Here is a 21,732-nt window from a genome sequence, read left to right on the forward strand (position 1 = left end):
CGGCTCGGTCTGGATAGATGGAAGGCCATGCTCTCCAGGTTACTTGTAACTGATGGAAATTTACTGCTGATCCAATAAATCTGAAGGGAATGGATTTCATGTATGTACGAATGGATATGAGTCACGGCTTGCATCTTGTTTGATAATTCAAAGCATCTACTCAAATTAATGCGTGCTCTCTTCCAATGCCTGTTCGTAGATACTTGTAGCAGCTCTCTGGGGATAGAAGCGGCCAGCTCAACAATACAGATGAACACGACCTCCATCAAAAGACCAGATGCATTGAACCGCACTCGGGCATGTGTACAAAGATTTTTCCGCATGTGCCAGATTCTGCAATATTCTTCCACACGTGACCTTGCCCTCGCTCGCTTGGAGGGCCACACCACAAGATGCATTTTGACAGTCTGGATGAGGCACTGGGCGGGAGCCTGGAACTTTTTTTGCCAGGGGCTGAAAATGCACGGCAGCGCATTTTGCCATCACGAACAACCTTACTGTAGATAAAAACAACTTGAATTAGTCCAGTATACTGTTTCAATGTTTGATGTGCAAGATCAAATAGTCAAATCATCAGAGCGTTTATTTATCGTGGAGTGTCGGGCCTTGGTGTTTGCGAATCCCCTCGTGCAACACCAACAGCGCAGGCACCACGAACATTGACAACAAAGAAACAAGTCACGATGCATTCAAGTATCAATCAAGACCAATTGTGATATGAAAATCAAATTCATATAACTAGAGGCAGCCTGTTCATCCTTGTGTTGGGTACCATGCCCAGAAGCTATCTGTGGTTGACTACTCTACTTGGACCTTGCCCTTGATCCTTCGAGAGAAAACCAGATGCTGTTGAATGTTTGATGAACCTATGTGCCTTCCATTTGCCTTGAACTTTTGTGTGCGACCTTGAACCCCTTGCGCAGCGATGATCATGAAGAAGAAAAGAAACCATTAGAGAACATGAAGAGCAAATGCAACGTGAAGTCAGATCCTTGTGAGCCACCATGTTTTTGTGTGTTTTGAAAGAAGCAATTGGAAAGTTGGGAATGGGGTATCAACTCGTTAGTCGTGAGAATCGTTACCATCGTGAAGAGCCACGGAGTGAAGTGTTGCTCAAACGTTGGAGTTGGCGTTGGCAAGTGCGATCTCCTGGAGTGCGTTGTCCCGGTCGCGGGCGTGGACGACTTCCCACATCTTGGAGATAGTACCGCTGCCGAAGTGGTAACTGGCACCTTCGTCGAACATCTCCTGGGCCAGAATCTTCCAAGGAGGTCGCGCATCTCCGACCTGCTTGTTGTTGTCGGTGAACCATCGGTAAGTCACAGTGCGAAGCAACTCAAGCTGCAGAGGGAGATGGTTAGCACAAGTCAAAAGGCAGTTCAAGGTGGATATGACTTACATCGTGTTGCTCCCACTTGGGCTTCCGGAGTCTCTGCTCCGGCTCCTTTGTGAGAGTTCGCCATTTTCCCCGAAGGGTCGGCTCCGCCTCATCGTAACCCCCAGCTTCCTTGATCTCCCGGTACGTGTACCCATCCGCCCGGCGATCGATCAAGTACTGATCCCGAGACTCACGAGTGTGGTCAGGAGGGGGGAAGCTTCTGATGTCAGGGCGAGGACGGTTGGCGTTGTGGGTAGGTTGGGCCTGGACCTGAACGTTCTGGATGTCGTTGGTTGCGGAGAGAGGAGCGTCGGCAAAGGTGGGGATGCCGTCAATCTGCTCGGGCTGGTCAATGTCCATCTCCTCACCAGGCATCATGCTGATCTCCCTGAGCCGGAGGCTGTTTTGGAGATCAAGGATGACCTGAGAAAGTTGGTCGGTGGGAAGAGCGCTGAGGCGAACAAGGGCTGCGACATCCTCGGATGCCATGGGGACGGGGTTGGGAAAGCCGATGAGACCTGGGAAGTCGGCAGGCTCGCCCTCGGCGTCGACGTCGTCGTCAGAGGCAATCCCGGTGTCGTGGTCAGAGTCGGTAGCTTGCTCGACCTTGGCGGTGTCGGCAGAAACGATGTTCGCGAGCTGGTTGGCATCAAGATGGACCGGGTCGAAGGTAGGGAAGCCGATGTCGCCGTTGTTCTGGATACCCTGGGCAATGGGTTCCTGAGGGGCAACGGGGGCAACCTGGATGTTCTGCTGGGCCTGAGGAGCAACAGCGACGTTGTTCATGGCCTGCATCTGAGGTGGTGGTCAGTTATCAAAGTCATGTAGGGATGATAGGTGAAGCTCAAGACAGAAGAAGAGTCAATGGTGGAAGATGGGAAGGGTGAAGACGAAGAGAAAAAGATAGAGACGAGAAAAGAAATGAAGATACATACATGGACAGCTTGCTCGAGAGCAGGGTCGATGACAAGTGGCTCAAACGATGTGCCCGGATCAATGCCCAGGTTGTGGAGGTTCTGCATGATAGCGGCCTCCCACTGCTGATAGGCCTGCAGCTGCTCAACGGTGACGTCGAAGTTGAAGTTCTCGAACATGTTGATAGCGGTGGAATGGGGCTTGTCGTAGAAGGGTTGACCGCCACAATGTGCGGACAAAGAGCGATCTGCAAAGTGCCGGAGCGTCAGTACACAACAGAGGTTGCATGCAAAGAAGAGAAAAGAGAGTATCAGAAGGTTGGGTGGGTGGTGAACATACTTGATGTTGGCGATGGGTTGAAGTGAAAGAGGTTTGAAGATCTGCTACTTGGATAAGGAGCAAATCGAGAAGATGATGTTGTGAAGTGTGAAGGAGAAGGGAAGAAGAGGTCAGAATTCAGAGGGGGTTTATATATTGGTGCCAGAAGCCCCCCTCCGGCGAACGACCTCATGTCTTGATCAATACGGTTAAAAACCATTCTGAGAAGAATCTGAGAAATGTCCCAAAATGGAAGCCTCGATCGTTCGTCCAGAGGAACGGTGGGCACAGGTTGGCAAAGCTCTGGCGCACTGTGTCCGCACAGGTTGCCTAGGGCCAATGGGTGAGGTCTGAGGTTGACGGGACAATGGGGGGCAGGGCACCGCCAGAAGGGTTCCTCAGGCGTCGAACAGGGGTCTATTCCTATTCAGGAGAATTTGGCAACGAGCGGGAATTGAATCTGAGGAGGATCTGAGAAGAATCTGAGCTCTCATCTGAGGTGATGCATCCCCTTGGATCTCTGGGGGGACAGGCCATCTGATATACCTGCTCGTCAGCCACACCAGTGCCCATTTCCCTTTGCTCGAGCACGCAGCACACTCGCCCCTGGCCTGCAGTTCCTGGACAGGCTATTCCAGCGTCGTATTTTCCCCTTCCCGTGGTGGAGGCTCCCGGGCAGACGCTCGTCGCCCTTTTCGCCTGCATGTTTTTTTCCATTATCTACGTACCCCCCCTTCCCCACAGGGTCTCTGAGTATCGTAGGCAGTGCATATCGCTCTCGACATTACCCCGGTAGATTAAATGCTCCCTACTTTGCTTGCCCACCCCGGTGGCGCTGGCCCCATGAGGATGCCGTCGGGCCATATGCGTCCAAGCCCGTCATCTGCGAACTAAAGCCACACGGGTCAGAGACAGTGCAGGGATAGGCAGTTTAAATCTTGGCAGCCACTCGGCATAATCGTTGAAAGTTGAGCCGTTGAGAGCACGGCATCTGACTCCGGGGAGGTGGGCTAGCTGCAGGTGGTGGCACTCGCTCAGATCTGGCCCTAGCCTGGGCACTGACGTCTGCACGCCAAGAGGAGAGAAGAGAGACCCCCGCCGCTTTCGTCGGGGCCATGTTTGAATTATCCGGGTTGGTAAAAAAAAAATGGTGAGGGCAAACTTGAGGGAGAGCCCCTCGGAGAGCTGCAGCTGGTGGTCCACCCCAGGCTAGAGGGAAAACCACTGGAGGGACAAGTTTGTGATGATGGTAAACTTGGTGTGCACACTGGCATTCCTCTTTAATTCACCACCCCTGCATTGATTCAGAGTCTGTGACTGCAACTTGAACATTTACCTTTTCGTAGTAGTCAAATGTTAATGGCTATCTGCCCTTGTGCTACCCCATTAGTTCATCGTCTCGCTGCATAAGGCCCGGCTGCATACCTGCAGTCTGCCAGTCTTCCATGGATCTCCGTAGAATTTCAAAAAGTCGGTCACTGCCGTGTCATGTCGGGACTCAGCATAGCATGCACATCACCTGCTCCAGGCCGCCGACACAGGGCACAAGGTTCCCCAGATCCCTCTTCTCCCTCTCTTCTTGCTCTCAGAAACCATTATCTGGTCGTGCTGCTAACTCTGTGCATTAGAACTTGTCCTCCTCTCCACTCTCCTCCCCCCTTGATTTCGCAGACACCGACGCAAGACCCAAACATTTCGAGCTCGACCACTCCCAGCGCTTCCCGTTCCCGTCTTCGCCGCCGCCGAGTCGTATACACTCCCCCTCCTCGCCCCTCCCACGCTCCCTCAACTTTGGATGGGGGGGTTCAGCCCCGGACAGAGCAAGTTTGATATCCTCGGGCTGAGCCGTGGTCGTCGAGACTAATGAAGGAAAAGGCGACCTTTCCCTCCTGGGCGAAGACCGCATACCAGATACCCGGGACTGATAGGTCGCACGGCTTCTGCCCTGTCGCCGCGTGGGAACCCGCATGATGGCGTCCAGGGGGGCGGTGTGCCCAGGATAACGGCCCACGGGGTGTCTTCTCCGAGAGAGACATTCTGGATGCTGACCACGAGGGGGGCGTGTCTGTAATCATGGCCGGCGGGGGAGGGAGACGCACGCTGGCACACCCTCCAACTCCTAGGATGACGGGGTCCTCTGGGGCCGAGATCACTTGGCTTAAGCAGGCCCTTCGGTTTTGGGAAACCCGTTCCATGATTCTCTACGGAAGAGGTCTGAAACGCGGGAGCAATTGGGAGCCACCAGCTAATGTCGGCAACGGCAGGGCAAGACAGGACTCGAGGGACCTGAGATTGGAACGGCAAGGACGGGTTACAGAAATTGTTTGCTTCCAAGATGATCCCATGATCCGTGATCTCTCAGCTCTCCCCTTTCTGTACTCGATAGGCCAGATAGAACAAGCCCCAGTACACTCCAGTTTCCTCTTGGGGCCTCTCGCAGAGCTCAAGACGACAGAATCAAATCTCCAGAACGACGATCCTCCCCAAGTTTGCTCGCCTCTCCTGCTGCCACATTTCCCACCCACCATTCTTAGCGTCTCTGGCCTCAGCAGCAAGACTCGCCGCTTACGCTCTGCAGGCCCTGAGGAAACTACATGAAAAATTGCTTTGCCTGCCAGGATTGCATTGCATGTTGACGTAGTTGGACTACGAACGGGAGGACGAACACCTGTTAGGATCCCTCTTTTCTCTCGAATGTCACTTTTTTTCCATCCAGGCTTTTGAACTGGGCAGGCAAAAAAATGTGCACTCGGCTGGAGAGGGCAGCAAACTGGATGCAGGGAGCTTCTGCCACTCAAGTCAAGGGCGTGCCATTTTTTTTTACTTTTGCTGCTTCGTCACTGCAGAAATATGCTGGCCCACTGTGATTCAACGCATACCCGGGTATCTCAATGGGTTACGTAGACAAAGAGGCAACGTGTTTTACTTGGAAGCACACGCGAGACCCTTCATGAGGCCATGGATGTCGCCAGAATAAGGCTTGGTGCTTACCTACACAAAAACTTGTTTCCCGTCTCCACGCGAAAACCGTTGCTGGTGCCCGTTGGAAGAAAAATAGAGACACCTAACGCTTTTTGGCTTGGGCAGGGGGAACGGCAACCGTTGAGAGAAACAAGGGCAGGGGTTCGTCCTCTCTTTTTCTTCCCTTCTCCTCCCCCCTATTGTTATTGGAGGCAGCTGCACTGCCCTGACCATCCCCCATCCATTCATCATGCAGTGCAGATTTGGATCGAACCGATTTCCGGGTCCGTGGATCTGAGTACAAGCGAGATCCAAGGTCGGATCTGTCTGATCTTGTGTTTCATTCTACGGGGAATTAAAGTCTAGTAGGCATTAGTAGGGGGGGGGGCATATGATCTGATCCTCTTGGGGCTGAATCGATCTGAGGATCGGAGATCTGAGAGCCAAAGGTGGGGCAGGGCTCTCTCTCGTCTTTTCTCAGAAGTGACAGAAGCCAGAGAAGGGCCTGGAGTGACATGGCATGGCAGGTTGTGCCCTCGGCCCCTGACGACTCGTCGGTTTGTCACGTCACAGACGATGAGTGCATATCCCTCGACACTTGTTCGTCTGCACTAGGGAGATCTCGTGAGGAAACAAGCAAACAGACGCACACACACACACACACACACAATAGGAAGAATGAATGGACAGCACACAAACCACCCTTGCTTTTTCTGATGGCTCGCTCAACTCCCTCGATCCGGATGTATCCAGTGCATCCGCAGCGTCATGTCAATCTTCGAACCAAGAGCCCGATTGCCCATCAGGACATTCATGACAAGTCAATGGCAATGGCAATTGGGCAAACGCATGTTTGCCTGCTGCCTAGTGGCAGGATCCCCATCTGCAAATCCACGCTAGAGTAGTTCTTCGATCAGGCTCTGCAAGAGACGTCTTCCCCAAGGCCCGTGCTCAGAGTGTGGCTTGGAGAGACAGTCAGAGAGAGAGAAGAACAGTGACTACCGTGCTAGGTACAGTACATCACCTTAGGGATGGGCCGTGCCGCTCACACTTGTGAATGCAGTGTGCGTTATGTCTGTCTTGCTTGCTTCGCTCAGACCCTCTTGGGGGCTTGACTAGACTGCGCTGAAGATGCGCCTCTGGCCTGTGGTTCGTCACGAAGCAAACACGTCCGCATTTGGACTTCTGCAGCGTCTGTTGTGGTTTGCTGTAGCTTATTGGAGATCGTCTATTGAGGCAAATTTGCCCATGACGAACCCGTGGGTCGAGGGTTCATCTGCTGTGGCCTTGATTTCTGGGGATTTTGCTTCTCTCCAGGGTAACCAACTGAACTCAACACTCCAACATCACCACATCCCCTCAGATCCAGAGCTAACATGAGGAGTTACACGTTGCCGGTCAGACACTTGCCCAAATAATGTGAAATAATTGCATCATGGCATTGCCCAACATACCAACCCGTCTTCCAGAGCTAGTTGATAATGCAGCGTGTCGACCCATTAATCATGCACCCCCGTCAAACTCCAGTGTGTCCCCGTCTAGATAGAAAGAAGAAACCCAGCTTCAAAAAAAACACCCCCAGAGAGAAAACACCAGAACCCGTGACAAATTTAAACTCCCTCAATCCTCCCACTCTTCGTCCAGCTGGTCAATCAGCCGGTTCTCAGCCTCATTGTTGCGATCCCTTCGGCTGGGACTCGAGCTCACTCTGCTGTAACCACGCCGAGGAGCGATGCGGCGGATGCAGGCCGTAAGGAGGCGGAGAAACAGATCCTATAGAAACAAAAACATCCCCCCGTCAGTCCCACAATCTCCTTTTTTGACGTATATCGCCAGTGACACTCAGGGAAGATATCTCTCCCGCTTCGAGGAAAGGGGACGACGCACGCAGATGAAGCTCCAGATGCCGGCCCAGAGGCTGTAGTTGGGAAGTTGGCGCCAGCCGCGGGCGTGGGCCACGGTTCGGTTGTAAAAGATGCCGCCAAGGAAGTAGACGAGCACGGCGATGAGCACAATCAGCCCAAAGATGCTGCCGGGGCCTACACTACCAGGCTTGTGCGGCTCGGCGTGGGCGCAGGCGTGCGAGGACCGCACCTCGAAGAAGTAGGCGCACTCTTCAGGGTCGGTTCCGACAAAAGAGACGCTGGCAGAGGTGCTGCCCGGGTCTCTGTCGCAGTGGAACGAGATGGTGGTTGACTTGCGCCTTCGAGTGTCTATCGGCTTGGGCTCCTGAGAGGCCTCGGGTACGGGGGTGTAAGTCGCATCCTCATCGTTGTAGCTGAGTTCGCTCCGTCGTCCGAATACGTTTGTCGGTTCGGCATCCTCACCACAGGGAGAGCCACCGGTGTATTGCAGAACCAGCTTGCGACCTCGGCTCTGCAAATCCATCGATTGGGAACTGCTTCTATTAGCTGGCGCATTTTCTCAGGGACATACACATGTCAACCAACCCTATAGAAATAATCTCTCCGCGCGACATGTAGTATGCGCTTACGTTCTGCCACAAACCAGCATCTACACCCACGACATCGTGCACGGGATCGACAACGGCGCCGCAGATGTTGAGCGTAAAGTTCCTGCCATAGTCATACCCCTTGGAGAAGTAATCCTTGGTGACGGCCGACTTCTTTGTGTTGTCGTCGGCCACCACCGCCATGTCCGGCCGCAGGTCGTAGAAGCCGCCACTACCGGTATGCGACGTAGCCGTACATGCTGGGGCGTGGGTTGTGGTAGACGGCAGCTCGTCCGGCTCTGCGCTGACGGCCGAGGCTATGGAGAGGAGGAACGGCAATGATCGGAGGAGCATATCGACGTGTCTAGGGATCGTTTAAACGGACGAGATGGACGAGGGTCGTGGTCGCGCCTCGAGGCAGATTCAGCAGTTGGAATCGCGACAGCAGCACCTGGTCAACTAGACGTCACAGACCAAAAAAGAAGGAACGTTAAAGATGGAGAGAGCGTGAACAAATCTCGACATACAAAAAATGAGGCTTCAATCGACTCTGAAGATGAACAGGTTCAAGTTGCGAAGTGAAAGTGTATGGCATCCCTTGATTACGCGTGCGTTCCCCATCGACACTCAAAACCTCAAACTGTCTTCTCCAAATTAAACCCCCGGCAGCCTGCCCTTGAGAGTTTAGGGGGGCTTGGTCCCGTGGCGATGGTGGCTGGTGATTGGCTGGCAGCTTCACCAAGGACAGGGTGGGAGGGAGAGGCGAGCGAGTATGACGAAGACACCGGCTTAAGTGTTTGTCCGGGATAAAGCTTGCCCAAGTCGGCGTCCTTGGCTCCCGATCTCCGTGCTTCCCCCTGAAAGCTTATCGAAGCTCTCCATTTGTCAATTGCTCTCAGAGCCGAATACGACGGGCAGCGGGGCCCATGTTGTTGCGCAGGCCGCTTTTAAATGAGCCGACACGGAACTCGATCGCTCCGCGACGGCAAACGTGTGCGTACGTGCATTCAGGCAAAGGATTTTTTTTGCCAATGGTGGGCTCTGCGTTGAAAACCTGAGTGTTGCTAGTTGTTTGCGAGGAAGTGGCTTCTCAGGGGCTTTATAACATCTCGAGATCCCTCCTAGATCTTGCATACCCTTGCTCAATTGCACCCGCGACACAACGAGCTTCGTCCACCGCAAGATGGCCCCCAGGTCTAGCAAGGCTGCCTCTGAGGAGCAGCATGGCTACGAGTTCTTTGGACCGTGAGTTGATCCTTGACTAACACGACTGCGGGCTACTTACTAACTGACGTGTTAGTCCCGGCGCATTCGCCATCTCCTTCCTCCTCCCCGTCCTCGTATACGTCTTCAACTTTGTCTGCAACGACATCTCGGGTTGCCCCGCGCCGTCTCTGCTGAGTCCCAAGACCCTCTCGCTCGACAAGCTCAAACAGGAGGTTGGATGGCCACAGGATGGCTTCGCTGGACTTGTTAGCTGGGAGGCTTCTGCTGCTACGGCTGGCTACATCCTGCTGTCTTTGATCCTATACCGCGTGCTTCCCGCTCATGAGGTGGAGGGCACTGAGCTGCGCTCTGGGGGTCGTCTCAAGTATAGACTCAACAGTGTGTTACGACCTCCCCAACTCTTGCAGGAATAAAGTGCTGACTGTCTCAGCTCTGTACAGCAGCTCGTTCACCCTTGCTATTCTCGCCGCCGGAACCGCAGCCCAGGGCGCCGAGTTCCCCGTCTGGACGTTCATCTCGGACAACTTCATCCAGATCCTGACCGCCAACACCATCTTCTCGTACGCCGTGGCCACCTTTGTCTACGTCCGGAGCTTCAGCGTCAAGCCGGGAAACAAGGAGAACCGCGAGCTCGCCGCGGGAGGGCACACGGGCAACATGCTGTACGACTGGTTCATTGGCCGCGAGCTGAACCCCCGGGTTGTCATCCCCCTGATTGGCGAGGTCGACCTCAAGGAGTGGCTGGAGCTCCGACCTGGCATGATGGGTTGGATCATCTTCAACTGCTCCTGGTGTGCGCAGCAGTACCGCAACTACGGCTACGTTACCGACAGCTCCATCTGCATCACTCTGGTCCAGGCCGTCTACGTCTTTGACTCTTGGTGGAACGAGCCAGCCATCCTGACCACCATGGACATCACAACTGACGGTTTCGGAATGATGCTTGCCTTTGGTGACATTGTCTGGGTGCCCTTCGTCTACTCCCTGCAGACCCGGTACCTGGCTGTGCACCCTGTCTCACTCGGCCCTGTTGGTCTTGCCGTGATGCTGTCCCTCATTGGTCTTGGCTTCTACATCTTCCGCTCTGCCAACAGCGAGAAGAACAACTTCCGAACCAACCCCAACGATCCCAAGGTGTCTCAGCTCAAGTACATCCAGACCAAGAAGGGTAGCAAGCTTCTCATTTCTGGCTGGTGGGGAGTTGCCCGACACATCAACTACCTCGGCGACTGGATCCAGTCTTGGCCCTACTGCCTGCCCACTGGTCTCGCCGGCTACCAGATCCTGAGCGCCGGTGCCCAAGCCGAGGGGGCGTTCGTGATGCGGGATGGCCGAGAGGTTGTCCAGGGGGAGGCCAAGGGATGGGGCATGCTCATCACCTACTTTTACATCCTGTACTTTGCCATCCTCCTCATCCACCGCGAGCGCCGTGACGACGACAAGTGTCACCGCAAGTACGGCGAGGACTGGGAAAAGTACCGCAAGATTGTCCGCTACCGGATCATCCCCGGAATCTACTGATGGGTTATTGAGCAATGGGGAAGCCAAGGATCAAGTTTTACAGCAGCCTAGAGTGTTGTTGGCATTAGGGAGAGGGATATGCAAGTAGAATGGGTCGATCAAGGCTTTAGTCGGCCATTGTGACGGATCACCTGCGGAAGACCGTCTTACAAATAGACAAGACTATTCACCTGCCTAGACAGGTATCAAGCTCTACGACCTCTAGACATGTGTACTCGTTTTAACCTTATTTTGCTTGATCTGAGGATCCCTTCGTCCACGTTCGGGTCGGGACCAACACGAGCCGGAGCGTGAGAACCTGTAGCAACCCGACCTGTGTACCACGGAACACCAATTCCACCAATTCCACAGGATGGGCTTATACCACGTTGCTTCTGCATGGCAAGAGGGAAATCCGGGTAAACTGTAACCTTGTGGACGAGGGGGGGCTTAGACTCGGTCGACGGATGGTCCCTCTCTCGTGGAGAGAGCGAGACTAGAGCGTGCAGCACCACGAGGCCCTCGTTGGAGTCGAAACGGGCCGAAGAGCGCGGGGCCGATGGACGGACGATCGGTCGACGACGCGGGGGATTTTTGGGATGCGGGGAGGACGTGAGGAACAAGGGTTCGAAGCTGTTGGCGTCATCTCTAGCCAGGGGGTTAAAGGTAACCATTGGAGGCTTTGTCGAACGTAGGAGAGAGAAGTTGTTCCTGTGTCTTGGTCAGCTAGGAGAAACCCCAATTGTACACACAAAAACGTGTACGTCAAGTTCAGCTGTCAAACGCGTGGAAGAAAGGGGATTGAGTGAGATGAAACTGAACACTGCGTTACGCCGTTGGGAAAGCTAGCGTGTCGATCACCATCTCCAGCCCGGGAGTCTTGGAATCACTATCGATTTTCTGCCCTCGACAAGGATCAATGCAAGACTTGGATGCATCACGTAAAAAGAGGTTGACGTCAACATGGCCAGAACCTTACATCTGTAGACAATCGGAGCAGATGGGTTGATGCCTGTCGGTCGAGTAAAGCCGAAGCAGAGCATCAGCTGGTCATTTCGCAGCAAAGAGCCCATGACTCCCGTCATCGCAACTGCTCGAACTGGTCCATCATCGGCCCTATTCCCCACGAGCGCAGGGGGGCGTAGCCTGGAGATGCCGGGCTGCTTGGACGCCCTAGCTTCAGTTGGAGGGTTTGTGGGGTACGACGAACGATCGGCGGGAGGTCCTTCGTTCTGGAGCGTGTCATCGAGTTGGGCCAAAAAAGTTTCCGAGTCCTTGAAGGATAGTCATACCAAGTCTGGAGCCCTCTCGAGGGGGAGGGATACGCGGCCAAGAGAAATATGGGTTGGTGTGAGCATTGACGAAGAAGAGGGGAGGGAGAGGGCAAAGATCCTGGGCCCAAGACATGCGCTTGTTCGGATGCCCTGGCACGAGAGTAATATCCAAGGCGGCACATAAAAGGCCACACAGCAGCTGCTGGGTCTACTTTTAAATTGACCAGTAGTCTCGGTCTTTCTTTATATCAAGGCCATTTCCCTCCTGCTTGACTGCATCCCCTCAGGCTTGATTCCTCGGGCCTGGTCTGTATATCGTCCATTGACTGTGCTCTACAGTGGTTCCAGGGGCATACGGCAGATGGGCCGAACACAACGCAGACCTATTTCCAAAGCCACAAAAATACAGAGCAGATAAAATGTTTGTATTATCCATAAACAAAACTCTCTACAAATACCAACCCATAACTAACCGTCAAACAGAAAAATACAGCAAGAATGAGGTCGGATTGGCTCCTTGGGGCCCTTCTGCTGGCCACTGCCACAGACGCTGCAGCTCCTCCCAGGGTGAGCAAGTCCCCTTCTCACTGAAGTACCCCTCCCTAAACCCACACAACCCTTGCATCTTCCCACAATTCCCTTCTTTCTTCTCCACCTCCACCTTTCACCACCGCAAATCATCATCGTCGCTCCGCTTCACAACCCCTGCACAAGTTCAAGCTATCCGCCATTCCTTTGCCGCTGTGTTTTCCGAGATGCGTTCCCCCACTGCTCGTTCCAACTACGACCTCGTTCTTTCGGAATTTGTTGTGATCTTTTTCCTGGGTGCTCTGCTGTTCTTCTTCTTCTTCTCTATCTACGCCTTTGGGCGCATGTACGAGGAGTTGCACGACGACGAAGAAGAAGCCCAACACGAGGAATAAATCAACAAATCCACTTCCGCGGGATCGACAAGATGCGGTTCATTGTTGTTCTCGCGGCATTTTCGGGGCTGGTCCCCATGGTTGGTTCTCAAGCTGACCAGAAACCACTACAGCTCGGTGTGAAGAATAACACTCTCGCGCATTCTCCTCCCCATTATCCTTCCCCATGGATGGACCCGGCCGCCCCTGGCTGGGAGGAAGCCTATATCAAGGCAAAAGATTTTGTCTCACAACTTACCCTACTTGAAAAGGTCAACTTGACCACTGGTGTCGGGTGAGTCACTTGTTTTTCTTCTTCCTGACGTGACACTTTGCATTGACCTCCTTCCCGAGGTTCCTATACACTCTACTAGACTGCTAACACTCGAGGCAGATGGATGGGCGAACGTTGCGTCGGCAACGTGGGTTCTCTCCCTCGTTTTGGAATGCGTGGTCTCTGCATGCAGGATGGCCCCCTCGGCATCCGCTTGTCTGACTACAACTCTGCGTTTCCAACTGGTATTACCGCTGGCGCCTCTTGGAGCCGTGCCCTTTGGTACCAACGTGGCCTCCTGATGGGCACCGAGCATCGTGAGAAAGGCATCGACGTTGCACTTGGCCCTGCTACTGGCCCCCTCGGTCGTACTCCTACCGGCGGCCGCAACTGGGAAGGTTTCTCGGTTGATCCCTACGTTGCTGGCGTTGCTATGGCCGAGACTGTTAGCGGCATTCAAGATGGTGGTACTATCGCCTGTGCTAAGCATTACATCGGCAACGAACAAGGTATGCTCCCTTCTTTTTCTTCGCTGATAAATTTGCTAACAACGACCTAGAGCACCATCGCCAGGCCCCCGAATCCCTGGGCCGCGGCTACAATATCACCGAGTCCCTGTCCTCGAACGTTGATGACAAGACTCTACACGAGCTCTATCTCTGGCCTTTCGCAGACGCTGTCAAGGCGGGCGTTGGTGCCATCATGTGCTCCTATCAGCAGCTGAACAACTCCTACGGTTGCCAAAACTCAAAGCTTCTCAACGGAATTCTCAAGGACGAACTGGGATTCCAGGGCTTCGTCATGAGTGACTGGCAAGCCCAGCATGCTGGAGCCGCCACCGCTGTTGCAGGCCTTGACATGACCATGCCTGGTGACACTCTGTTCAACACTGGATACAGCTTCTGGGGTGGTAACCTGACCCTCGCTGTGGTCAACGGCACTGTTCCTGACTGGCGTATTGACGACATGGCTATGAGAATCATGGCGGCATTCTTCAAGGTTGGAAAGACTGTTGAGGACCTTCCTGACATCAACTTCTCTTCCTGGTCTCGAGACACTTACGGCTACGTTCAAGCCGCTGCCAAGGAGAACTGGGAACAGATCAACTTCGGCGTTGATGTTCGTCACGACCACAGCGAGCACATTCGAATCTCAGCCGCCAAGGGCACCGTCCTCCTTAAGAACTCTGGTTCGCTGCCTCTCAAGAAGCCCAAGTTCCTTGCTGTCGTTGGCGAGGACGCCGGCCCGAACCCTGCTGGTCCTAACGGCTGTAACGACCGCGGATGCAACAACGGCACTCTGGCCATGTCCTGGGGCTCAGGAACAGCCCAGTTCCCTTACCTCGTTACTCCCGACTCAGCACTACAGAACCAGGCTGTCCTCGACGGCACTCGCTACGAGAGCGTCTTGCGGAACAACCAGTGGGAACAGACGCGGAGTCTCATTAGCCAGCCTAACGTGACGGCTATTGTGTTTGCCAATGCAAATGCCGGAGAAGGATATATCGATGTTGACGGCAACGAAGGCGATCGGAAGAATCTGACCTTGTGGAACGAGGGTGATGACCTGATTAAGAACGTCTCCTCAATTTGCCCCAACACCATTGTTGTCTTGCACACTGTTGGTCCTGTCATCCTCACGGAATGGTACGACAACCCGAACATTACCGCCATAGTGTGGGCTGGTGTTCCTGGACAGGAGTCCGGCAATGCTCTTGTTGACATCCTTTACGGCAAAGCAAGCCCTGGCCGCTCCCCCTTCACATGGGGTCGCACCCGAAAGAGCTACGGCACTGATGTCCTATACGAGCCCAACAATGGCCAGGGTGCTCCTCAAGATGATTTCAAGGAGGGAGTCTTTATCGACTATCGTCATTTCGACCAGGTTTCTCCCAGCACGGACGGAAGCAAGTCCAACGATGAGTCTGCTCCCATCTACGAGTTCGGCCATGGTCTGTCCTGGACCACGTTTGAGTACTCTGAACTCAACGTGCAAGCTCACAACAAGATTCCCTTCGATCCTCCTATTGGAGAGACGATTGCTGCTCCGGTCCTTGGTAACTACAGTACTGACCTTGCCGACTACACGTTCCCCGATGGAATTCGCTACATCTACCAGTTCATCTACCCTTGGTTGAACACCTCTTCTTCAGGAAGAGAGGCTTCTGGCGATCCCGACTACGGAAAGACGGCCGAAGAGTTCCTACCCCCCGGAGCTCTCGATGGCTCAGCCCAGCCGCGGCCTCCATCTTCTGGTGCCCCAGGCGGAAACCCTCACCTTTGGGATGTTCTATATACTGTTAGTGCTATTATCACCAACACTGGCAACGCCACATCGGACGAGATCCCGCAGCTCTACATTAGCCACGGCGGCGAGAACGAGCCTGTCCGCGTCCTCCGCGGTTTTGACCGAATCGAGAACATTGCTCCCGGTCAGAGTGTCAGATTTACAACTGATATCACTCGTCGCGACCTGAGCAACTGGGATGTGGTCTCTCAGAACTGGGTTATTACCGAGCACGAGAAGACCGTATACGTCGGGAGCAGCTCCCGCAACCTGCCTCTCAAGGCAACTCTGAAGTAGATACTGCATGATGAAGGGTGGCAGACTGCATTATTTTTTTTGGCGTTTCATGAGTAGCCTCGGATGGCTACAGGCATAGCACAAACAAGCAAGCAAGCACGTTGAGTGTCTCAATGTACCTATATGGTCTAGCGTCTCATGAGGAACATGACGATTTTTCACATCCTCCTTTTTGCCTTGATTGTAACTTGCTCCGTGACTAGTCTATGTTTCGACTGACTCCCCATATCAATACAAATCCCTTGACATCTATTGCTCCCTCCTGTAGGCTGTAGATATTTCCACGATTCTCTTCCGTGTTATCCTAAACTTCGGCATGGTCTCGATTGTTGAACGCAAGTGTTACGCGGTATCGCCCATCACGTCATCAACTTGTTGGACTTGAGGGCTGCTTCTTGTACGTGGAGAACTGTTCGAGAATCGGGGTACGATCGTGTGCATCAGGGGTAGAGGTACGTCTGGCAAAGAACTCCTCTTAGCTCGTGTCTCTCAACCTCTTGAAGTGGGCTACCCGAGCAAGTTTGATTCTTCCTGAAGAATCGGGCACTTACTGGACTAATATACAGAAGAGCCACGGGATATAAAGCTTCAGCAAGAGAGGAATGGCCTTGGAGAAGTCAACGACTTGAGGGGACATGTGGCCAGGCTTCTTCAGGATGACCGTGACCCTGTGCCCCTGTGGTATCTTGAGCAACGAGAAGGCATCTACTTTGGCTGGATCTCCTATAGCTGGTCTCTTTGGACAGAGGTCCTGCTAACCAAGGAATATTTCCTCCCATGTTAATAGAGTGTCTGGACGAGCAGCAAAGTCGGCAACATTTCTTACAGTTTTGGCATTAAGCCCGACGCCGCATAGCACCATGGGCAGAATCTCGTATAGTCTGTGTAGACCGAAGCAAGATGGGTTTGAGAATAGGTAGGTTCGCGGGTCGACACGGGAGCGGAGGTAGGTGGCGTATTCAGGTATGGAGTAATTTCTGCAGAGGAGGAATTGTTATTCCGTGGCTTGAACAATGGAGATGTAGTCGGCTGATAGATACTTGGAGGACAACTCAGGGCCTTCGAACCTATGGAATCCTGTGTTAGACGAATTATTCTCTTAATAGACCAAAGCATCTCAGGAGGAGGGGCGGGAGGTGGAAGAGATTGAATTGGAAGATTCTTCTAGAATGCTTTGCAGTACCCCTTTTCTAAAGGCCATCTAACCTCCTGCCGGATGTATGCTAAATGCCATAGTACCCAGTCCGTATCCTAGATCTTCTCACGAAGGATAAGACACGTCGAGAATTGTCTTATCTTGTAACATATATGGCTAGTATAGCGCTCGGGGCGAGGTAGGGAAGAGAGAGGATTGGGGATCGGTGTGTGGTCGAAGGGATTCTGTTTGAGACCAATGTTAGCATTTGAACTAGACGACATAGCTTAACAGACAAAGAAACTATAGACTAAAGTCAAGGAGACCAAAGAGGCTTGGCCCTGAATCCAGGAATTCAAGGGTTAGTGGGAAACAGCGACACTCGATCCACATGAGCAAAGATAAGCCACGAACCTTGAAGTCAGGGTTTGCCAGCCGTTTGGTACAGACTGAGGGTAATGAAGAGAGCATCCTTCCTCATCTCATATGCTGTGAGAACATGATATGGATGCCGAACCACTCTCTTCCACCCTCCCTTTGTCATCTTGCCATTCTTCATCTTTGGCCGCTGCCATCTCTCTACCCTCGGCTCGGGTGCCCCTATCTTGAGGATCTGCTGGCCTAGAATGCATGCGAGGGGTTGGTCATCGGGGAGGACGTGGAGTGTGGTCATCTGAGACAAGTAGGATCTGTTTCTGAAGGAAGATTGGATCAGCTACATGCGGTCTTGGCTCGTGAAGTTGAACAGAGTATGTTTCTTCGTAACGGCAAAGGGTTGGAGGAGAGTTGGAAGAGTGGCACTTGGTATACCTGTGGTGTATCTAACAAAGGGTGCAAGAAAACGATATGCCTCCTCTTGATTCCTCTCGCAAAGTGGCGTGATAGTCTTGGAGGGAACCTTGGAGCGAGGTTAGGGGCATTTCGGCAGACAAGGTGCATTAAGAGAATAATTTTGCCAATGAGTTCATGCTCAGCTGTCTGCGGCTGTGAGAAGTTACAAAAGACTGTGCAACTCTATCAATGGCTTGAAACGTATAGATACGGAGCTACTTCCCCTTTCATCCACCTCAGCCCCTGCATCGTCCACGTCTCCGGAGATGACCATGTTTGTGGTTCATCCCCTCTTTCTGTGTAGGCCACTGACGTCTTGACGTCGGGACGGTTCCCGCTGTAAAAGATTCGGCAGATAGTTGACTCCCCGAGCGCGTAGTTAAGCGCACTTGGTCATGATGGATGCACTCTTCGGCCGTTTGTGCATGATAGCTGAAGGTTTCGGAGTCAGCTGCACTTTTTGTTCCTCTGAGCAACGAGTCCTACATCCTTGTGTGTAAATGACGCCCAGTTTAACAGCAAGACTCGGAGTTTGTCATCTCCCAGAGCAGTCCCAAGGATATCCTAGGTTAGTCTGATCATCCAACTGCCGAACTTCTGCAAAAGAGGGAAGTTCTTACCGAGTGATCATCCATGATCCCGTATCACGACGCCTATTCCTTCTCGATCGAGAATCCAGTGAAAAGAGCTTCGTATCCGGCATCCGATAGCCACGTCATCTGGGTTTCGAATCGGCCCGTAGTCTCCTCATGGTGAAGCAAGGAACTGGCAAGAAAATCAAAAGTGCATCTATCCCCGAAGTCAGCAGGTATCATGAGTAACACATCTTCGCTTATAATCAAGATTGTGTGGCTTGTCCTAGCCGAACCGACAACCTCCATAAGTCCTCGACAAACATGGAGTCCCCTTTTGCTTCTGTTTTCAGGAAACCTTGCGAGGCGGGGGGGAACACATTGTACTTAGGAAAAGATGCTATTTAAATGCGAGGCCATCCCTTTCGTGAAATACTCGTAGTTTTTCTGCCCAACAAGTCTTGGTGCGTCATGTCAGTGTCTCTAGGACCATAGAGGTAAGAGCCAACAGTCTCTCCCCCTTTCATGTTGTTGAGTTTGCGTAGGACTAACGGGTAGCTGAAGTAGGGATTCGGAGGAGAGATTGTGGTCAGATGGCATCTAGAGGGAGCTTAGGCAGTCCTGCTGCCACAGACTCGGCTAGATGATTTGAATCTGTACCTCTGTCGTTTTGTTGGGGCGGCTCACTGATTTCCTGGGGGGATTCAGGTTCGCCTGGCGGTTCGCCCGAGCCAGACTGATGCTGCTGGCATTGGGGCCCGAGCCTGGTCTCGTCCTCGTTCGTCATTCTTTTTGTTTCGCGGCCCCGAAGGTCCATTCGTTTTCGACTTGTCCGTACGGCACGGGTTTGGCATTCTACTGGTTCTGGCCTAATTTTGATGCGAGGCTGTTAGTTTGATTTTCTCTTCTTTCTCAGATAACCTCAATGAGAGATGATTCTTACCCAAGTCTTGAGACCCTCTGTTCCATCCCTCGAGACTCAGACCGCATGGCACCGCAATCCGAGCGAGCAACCAGGACCAGGTGACTGATTCTGCCACCAGGTGTGAATCAGCTGTGAGGAACTTCGGCAATGAGGCACAAACAATTCGGTTCCACGGCCAGTAGGACAATGACAACGGGACAAACAGTTGAGCAGAAAGGGGCGTTCGAGGTTTGATAGGGAAAACCCCTCGGCAAGTGGTCACAAAAACAACTGCCGACGGTTGCCTGCATGCGCTGGCGAGGAACGCTTGGGGAGAGGCTCAGTGGGCATCAACAGGGGGGAAGCCTCTAGAACAACTGTAGGGGAATAGAAAAAAATCTTCTGAAAATTCAGGCTCCTACTTTTCGGTGACTGCGAAGCCATCCTCCGCATATTTTGAACCCCACACGTGACTGGCTTTTGTTGGAACAGACGTCTTTAGCATTTTGATAATGCTTCTCTTCTGACATAAATCAGCCTCAATCTGATGAATTATAAACAAGGTAAACTGGGCAGACGCAAGAGAGACATGCATGCGAAATTCCTTGCAGTTGATGTCTGCATATCCCAAACTTTCCACCTACCAAACCCCAACGTGTCTCAGCAGAGCCGCATGGACTCACCAAGAGGCATCCAAAACCAAAATGTGAGTTAGGAACTCCCCGCGGCTGTTGGAGCACGAGATACAGCGTTTGGCGGTAAAGTTGACCAACCGAATCGACCGGGATAGGCTGCGTAGATGCTGCCCAGCGAACAGCCTGCCTGCTCTATCCTATGACGCGTGTAGCTCGAGTTCCCACTACGACCGGGCGTCTTTGCCCTCGACCATCCTATCACGAGTCCAACGTTGGACGCCGCGGAAGACGTCGTCATAAAATCTAGCACATGATGATGGAGAGGACAGGGGCGGAGCAGCCGATACACGGCCGTTCGAAAACGAGGCAACGAGGAGTTTGTGGGAGACTGTGATACTACAGGGGTGCAGGAACTTCAGCCTCAACAATATTCGACAACGACGACGACTGCCTACCATCACGGTTTTGCTTGGGCCGGCTTCGCGTCCTCTTTGGCAGCTAGGAAGGACCAGCACCCTAGGTCAGGGTCACCATTCTCAAACTGTTTCGACTTACAACCTACAACAAGAACTCTAGAGTCTTCGGCCATGTCATCGACTCGCCGGTTCAAAGCCGGTCAAGGACCGGCACGGAAAGGGGCGGCCAAACAACCTTGGCGGGAGCTGTCAACAAGGTACGTCACGCGTATGGGTAGTTTGTGAGACGCTGCATGTGGGCTAATTCAGCATGGGAGTCGAAATAGATGGGAACACACCCGTTCTATTTATTCTCACGGCTACGGGACGGGACCAACCGGAAGCGAACCCGAGGCAGACTCCTCAACGAATTCCTAAACGAAGAGAGACGCTACGTTTCTTCACAGAGGATTCCTAAAAGTCACTACAGAAGTGGGCATACTATGGTCGACCAGAACTCCTTGAGTTGCAGACAGGTTACCCTGATTGCCTTCGTGGCAGGTGAGTAATCTACATCTGGCTGGGACCCAACTACTGATCATCTGATAGATTCTTTTCAAAGTATCGCTTCTTACCACCTTGCAACTCCTTCTCAACAAGCAACCGAACCCATCATGTTGTGCCAACAGTTTGTCCTACTCCCAAATCCTCCGGCCTTGAGCTCTGATGCACGAACGACACTTGTGCGTCGCTGTACTCCCAGCTAGGTGTCTATACCCCAAACCTATGCTTGTCCATGTCCACAGAGACAAGGCAGCCACATCGTCACCGCCTCATTCATCTGCAAGGCTACAGAAACATGTTTGCCTTCAGGTGAGAAAGGCAGCAAGCTTGACTCATGCTTGAGCCCGAAAATCGGCACCACCTTCACGCTGCCAACCGTGGAGGCCTCTTGCTATGAGAGCACAGGGATGGGGTTACATACCGAAAGACGGATGCCCAGTTGGAACACCCGCTTTCGACAGTGAATCACTGACCAGTTTAGAAGAGGCAGAATCGGATGGAAGGAGGCCATTGGCTTTAGTCTCGTTGGCGACTAAGGGGGCTATCGACGAAGAGCCTCATCTCGACTATAAGTACGGGACTTTTATCCCTTGAATTGAGATTATCATTCTTGCTCATCACAAGCTACTACTATAACCAAAGACCAAAACATCAGATTTCTATCCTTACTTCAAGGTCAGTCCATGCAACCTCATCGAGGTGTCGAGTCCACGGCAACGCAAGCTAACATGGAGGTTACAGATAACCTCATCAGCGACACTCATCCAAACATCCGGAACCTCGAGACACCATGCGGCACGCCCAACCACTCGTCCGAATGCCGGCTAGGGCTCAAACTCCAAATGCCAGGAAGAAATGCAAGGCTGTGGGATGTCACAATGAACCTGCTAGGTCTTCCTCCACGGGAGCGTT

At 52.9% G+C, this 21,732-nt stretch overlaps 4 protein-coding genes across 4 annotated transcripts; 2 read left to right on the forward strand and 2 right to left on the reverse strand.

The window, feature by feature from the left end:
* Positions 1 to 1,113: 1,113 nt before the first annotated feature.
* Positions 1,114 to 2,472, reverse strand: NCS57_00644500 (uncharacterized protein; the record flags this gene model as incomplete). The annotated part of the gene is made up of 3 exons (XM_053056334.1): positions 1,114 to 1,341; positions 1,400 to 2,173; positions 2,314 to 2,472. 3 exons carry the CDS (start codon positions 2,470 to 2,472, stop codon positions 1,114 to 1,116), a joined length of 1,161 nt encoding a protein of 386 aa, XP_052915289.1.
* Positions 2,473 to 7,192: 4,720 nt separating this feature from the next.
* On the reverse strand, positions 7,193 to 8,378 carry NCS57_00644600 (MRH domain-containing protein; the record flags this gene model as incomplete). The annotated part of the gene is made up of 3 exons (XM_053056335.1): positions 7,193 to 7,345; positions 7,460 to 7,970; positions 8,023 to 8,378. The coding sequence occupies 3 exons, from the start codon at positions 8,376 to 8,378 to the stop codon at positions 7,193 to 7,195; spliced, it is 1,020 nt and encodes a 339-aa protein (XP_052915290.1).
* An 829-nt stretch (positions 8,379 to 9,207) lies between these two features.
* Positions 9,208 to 10,772, forward strand: NCS57_00644700 (Delta(14)-sterol reductase; the record flags this gene model as incomplete). Its single annotated transcript, XM_053056336.1, has 3 exons — positions 9,208 to 9,269; positions 9,325 to 9,629; positions 9,682 to 10,772. The coding sequence occupies 3 exons, from the start codon at positions 9,208 to 9,210 to the stop codon at positions 10,770 to 10,772; spliced, it is 1,458 nt and encodes a 485-aa protein (XP_052915291.1).
* Positions 10,773 to 12,728: 1,956 nt separating this feature from the next.
* Positions 12,729 to 15,784, forward strand: NCS57_00644800 (Beta-glucosidase; the record flags this gene model as incomplete). Its single annotated transcript, XM_053056337.1, has 3 exons — positions 12,729 to 13,222; positions 13,322 to 13,710; positions 13,761 to 15,784. Exons 1-3 carry the CDS (start codon positions 12,981 to 12,983, stop codon positions 15,782 to 15,784), a joined length of 2,655 nt encoding a protein of 884 aa, XP_052915292.1. The 5' UTR covers positions 12,729 to 12,980.
* Positions 15,785 to 21,732: the final 5,948 nt, after the last annotated feature.

The sequence above is a fragment of the Fusarium keratoplasticum genome, chromosome 4 (assembly GCF_025433545.1).
Source record: "Fusarium keratoplasticum isolate Fu6.1 chromosome 4, whole genome shotgun sequence".
Taxonomy (NCBI): Eukaryota; Fungi; Ascomycota; class Sordariomycetes; order Hypocreales; family Nectriaceae; genus Fusarium; species Fusarium keratoplasticum.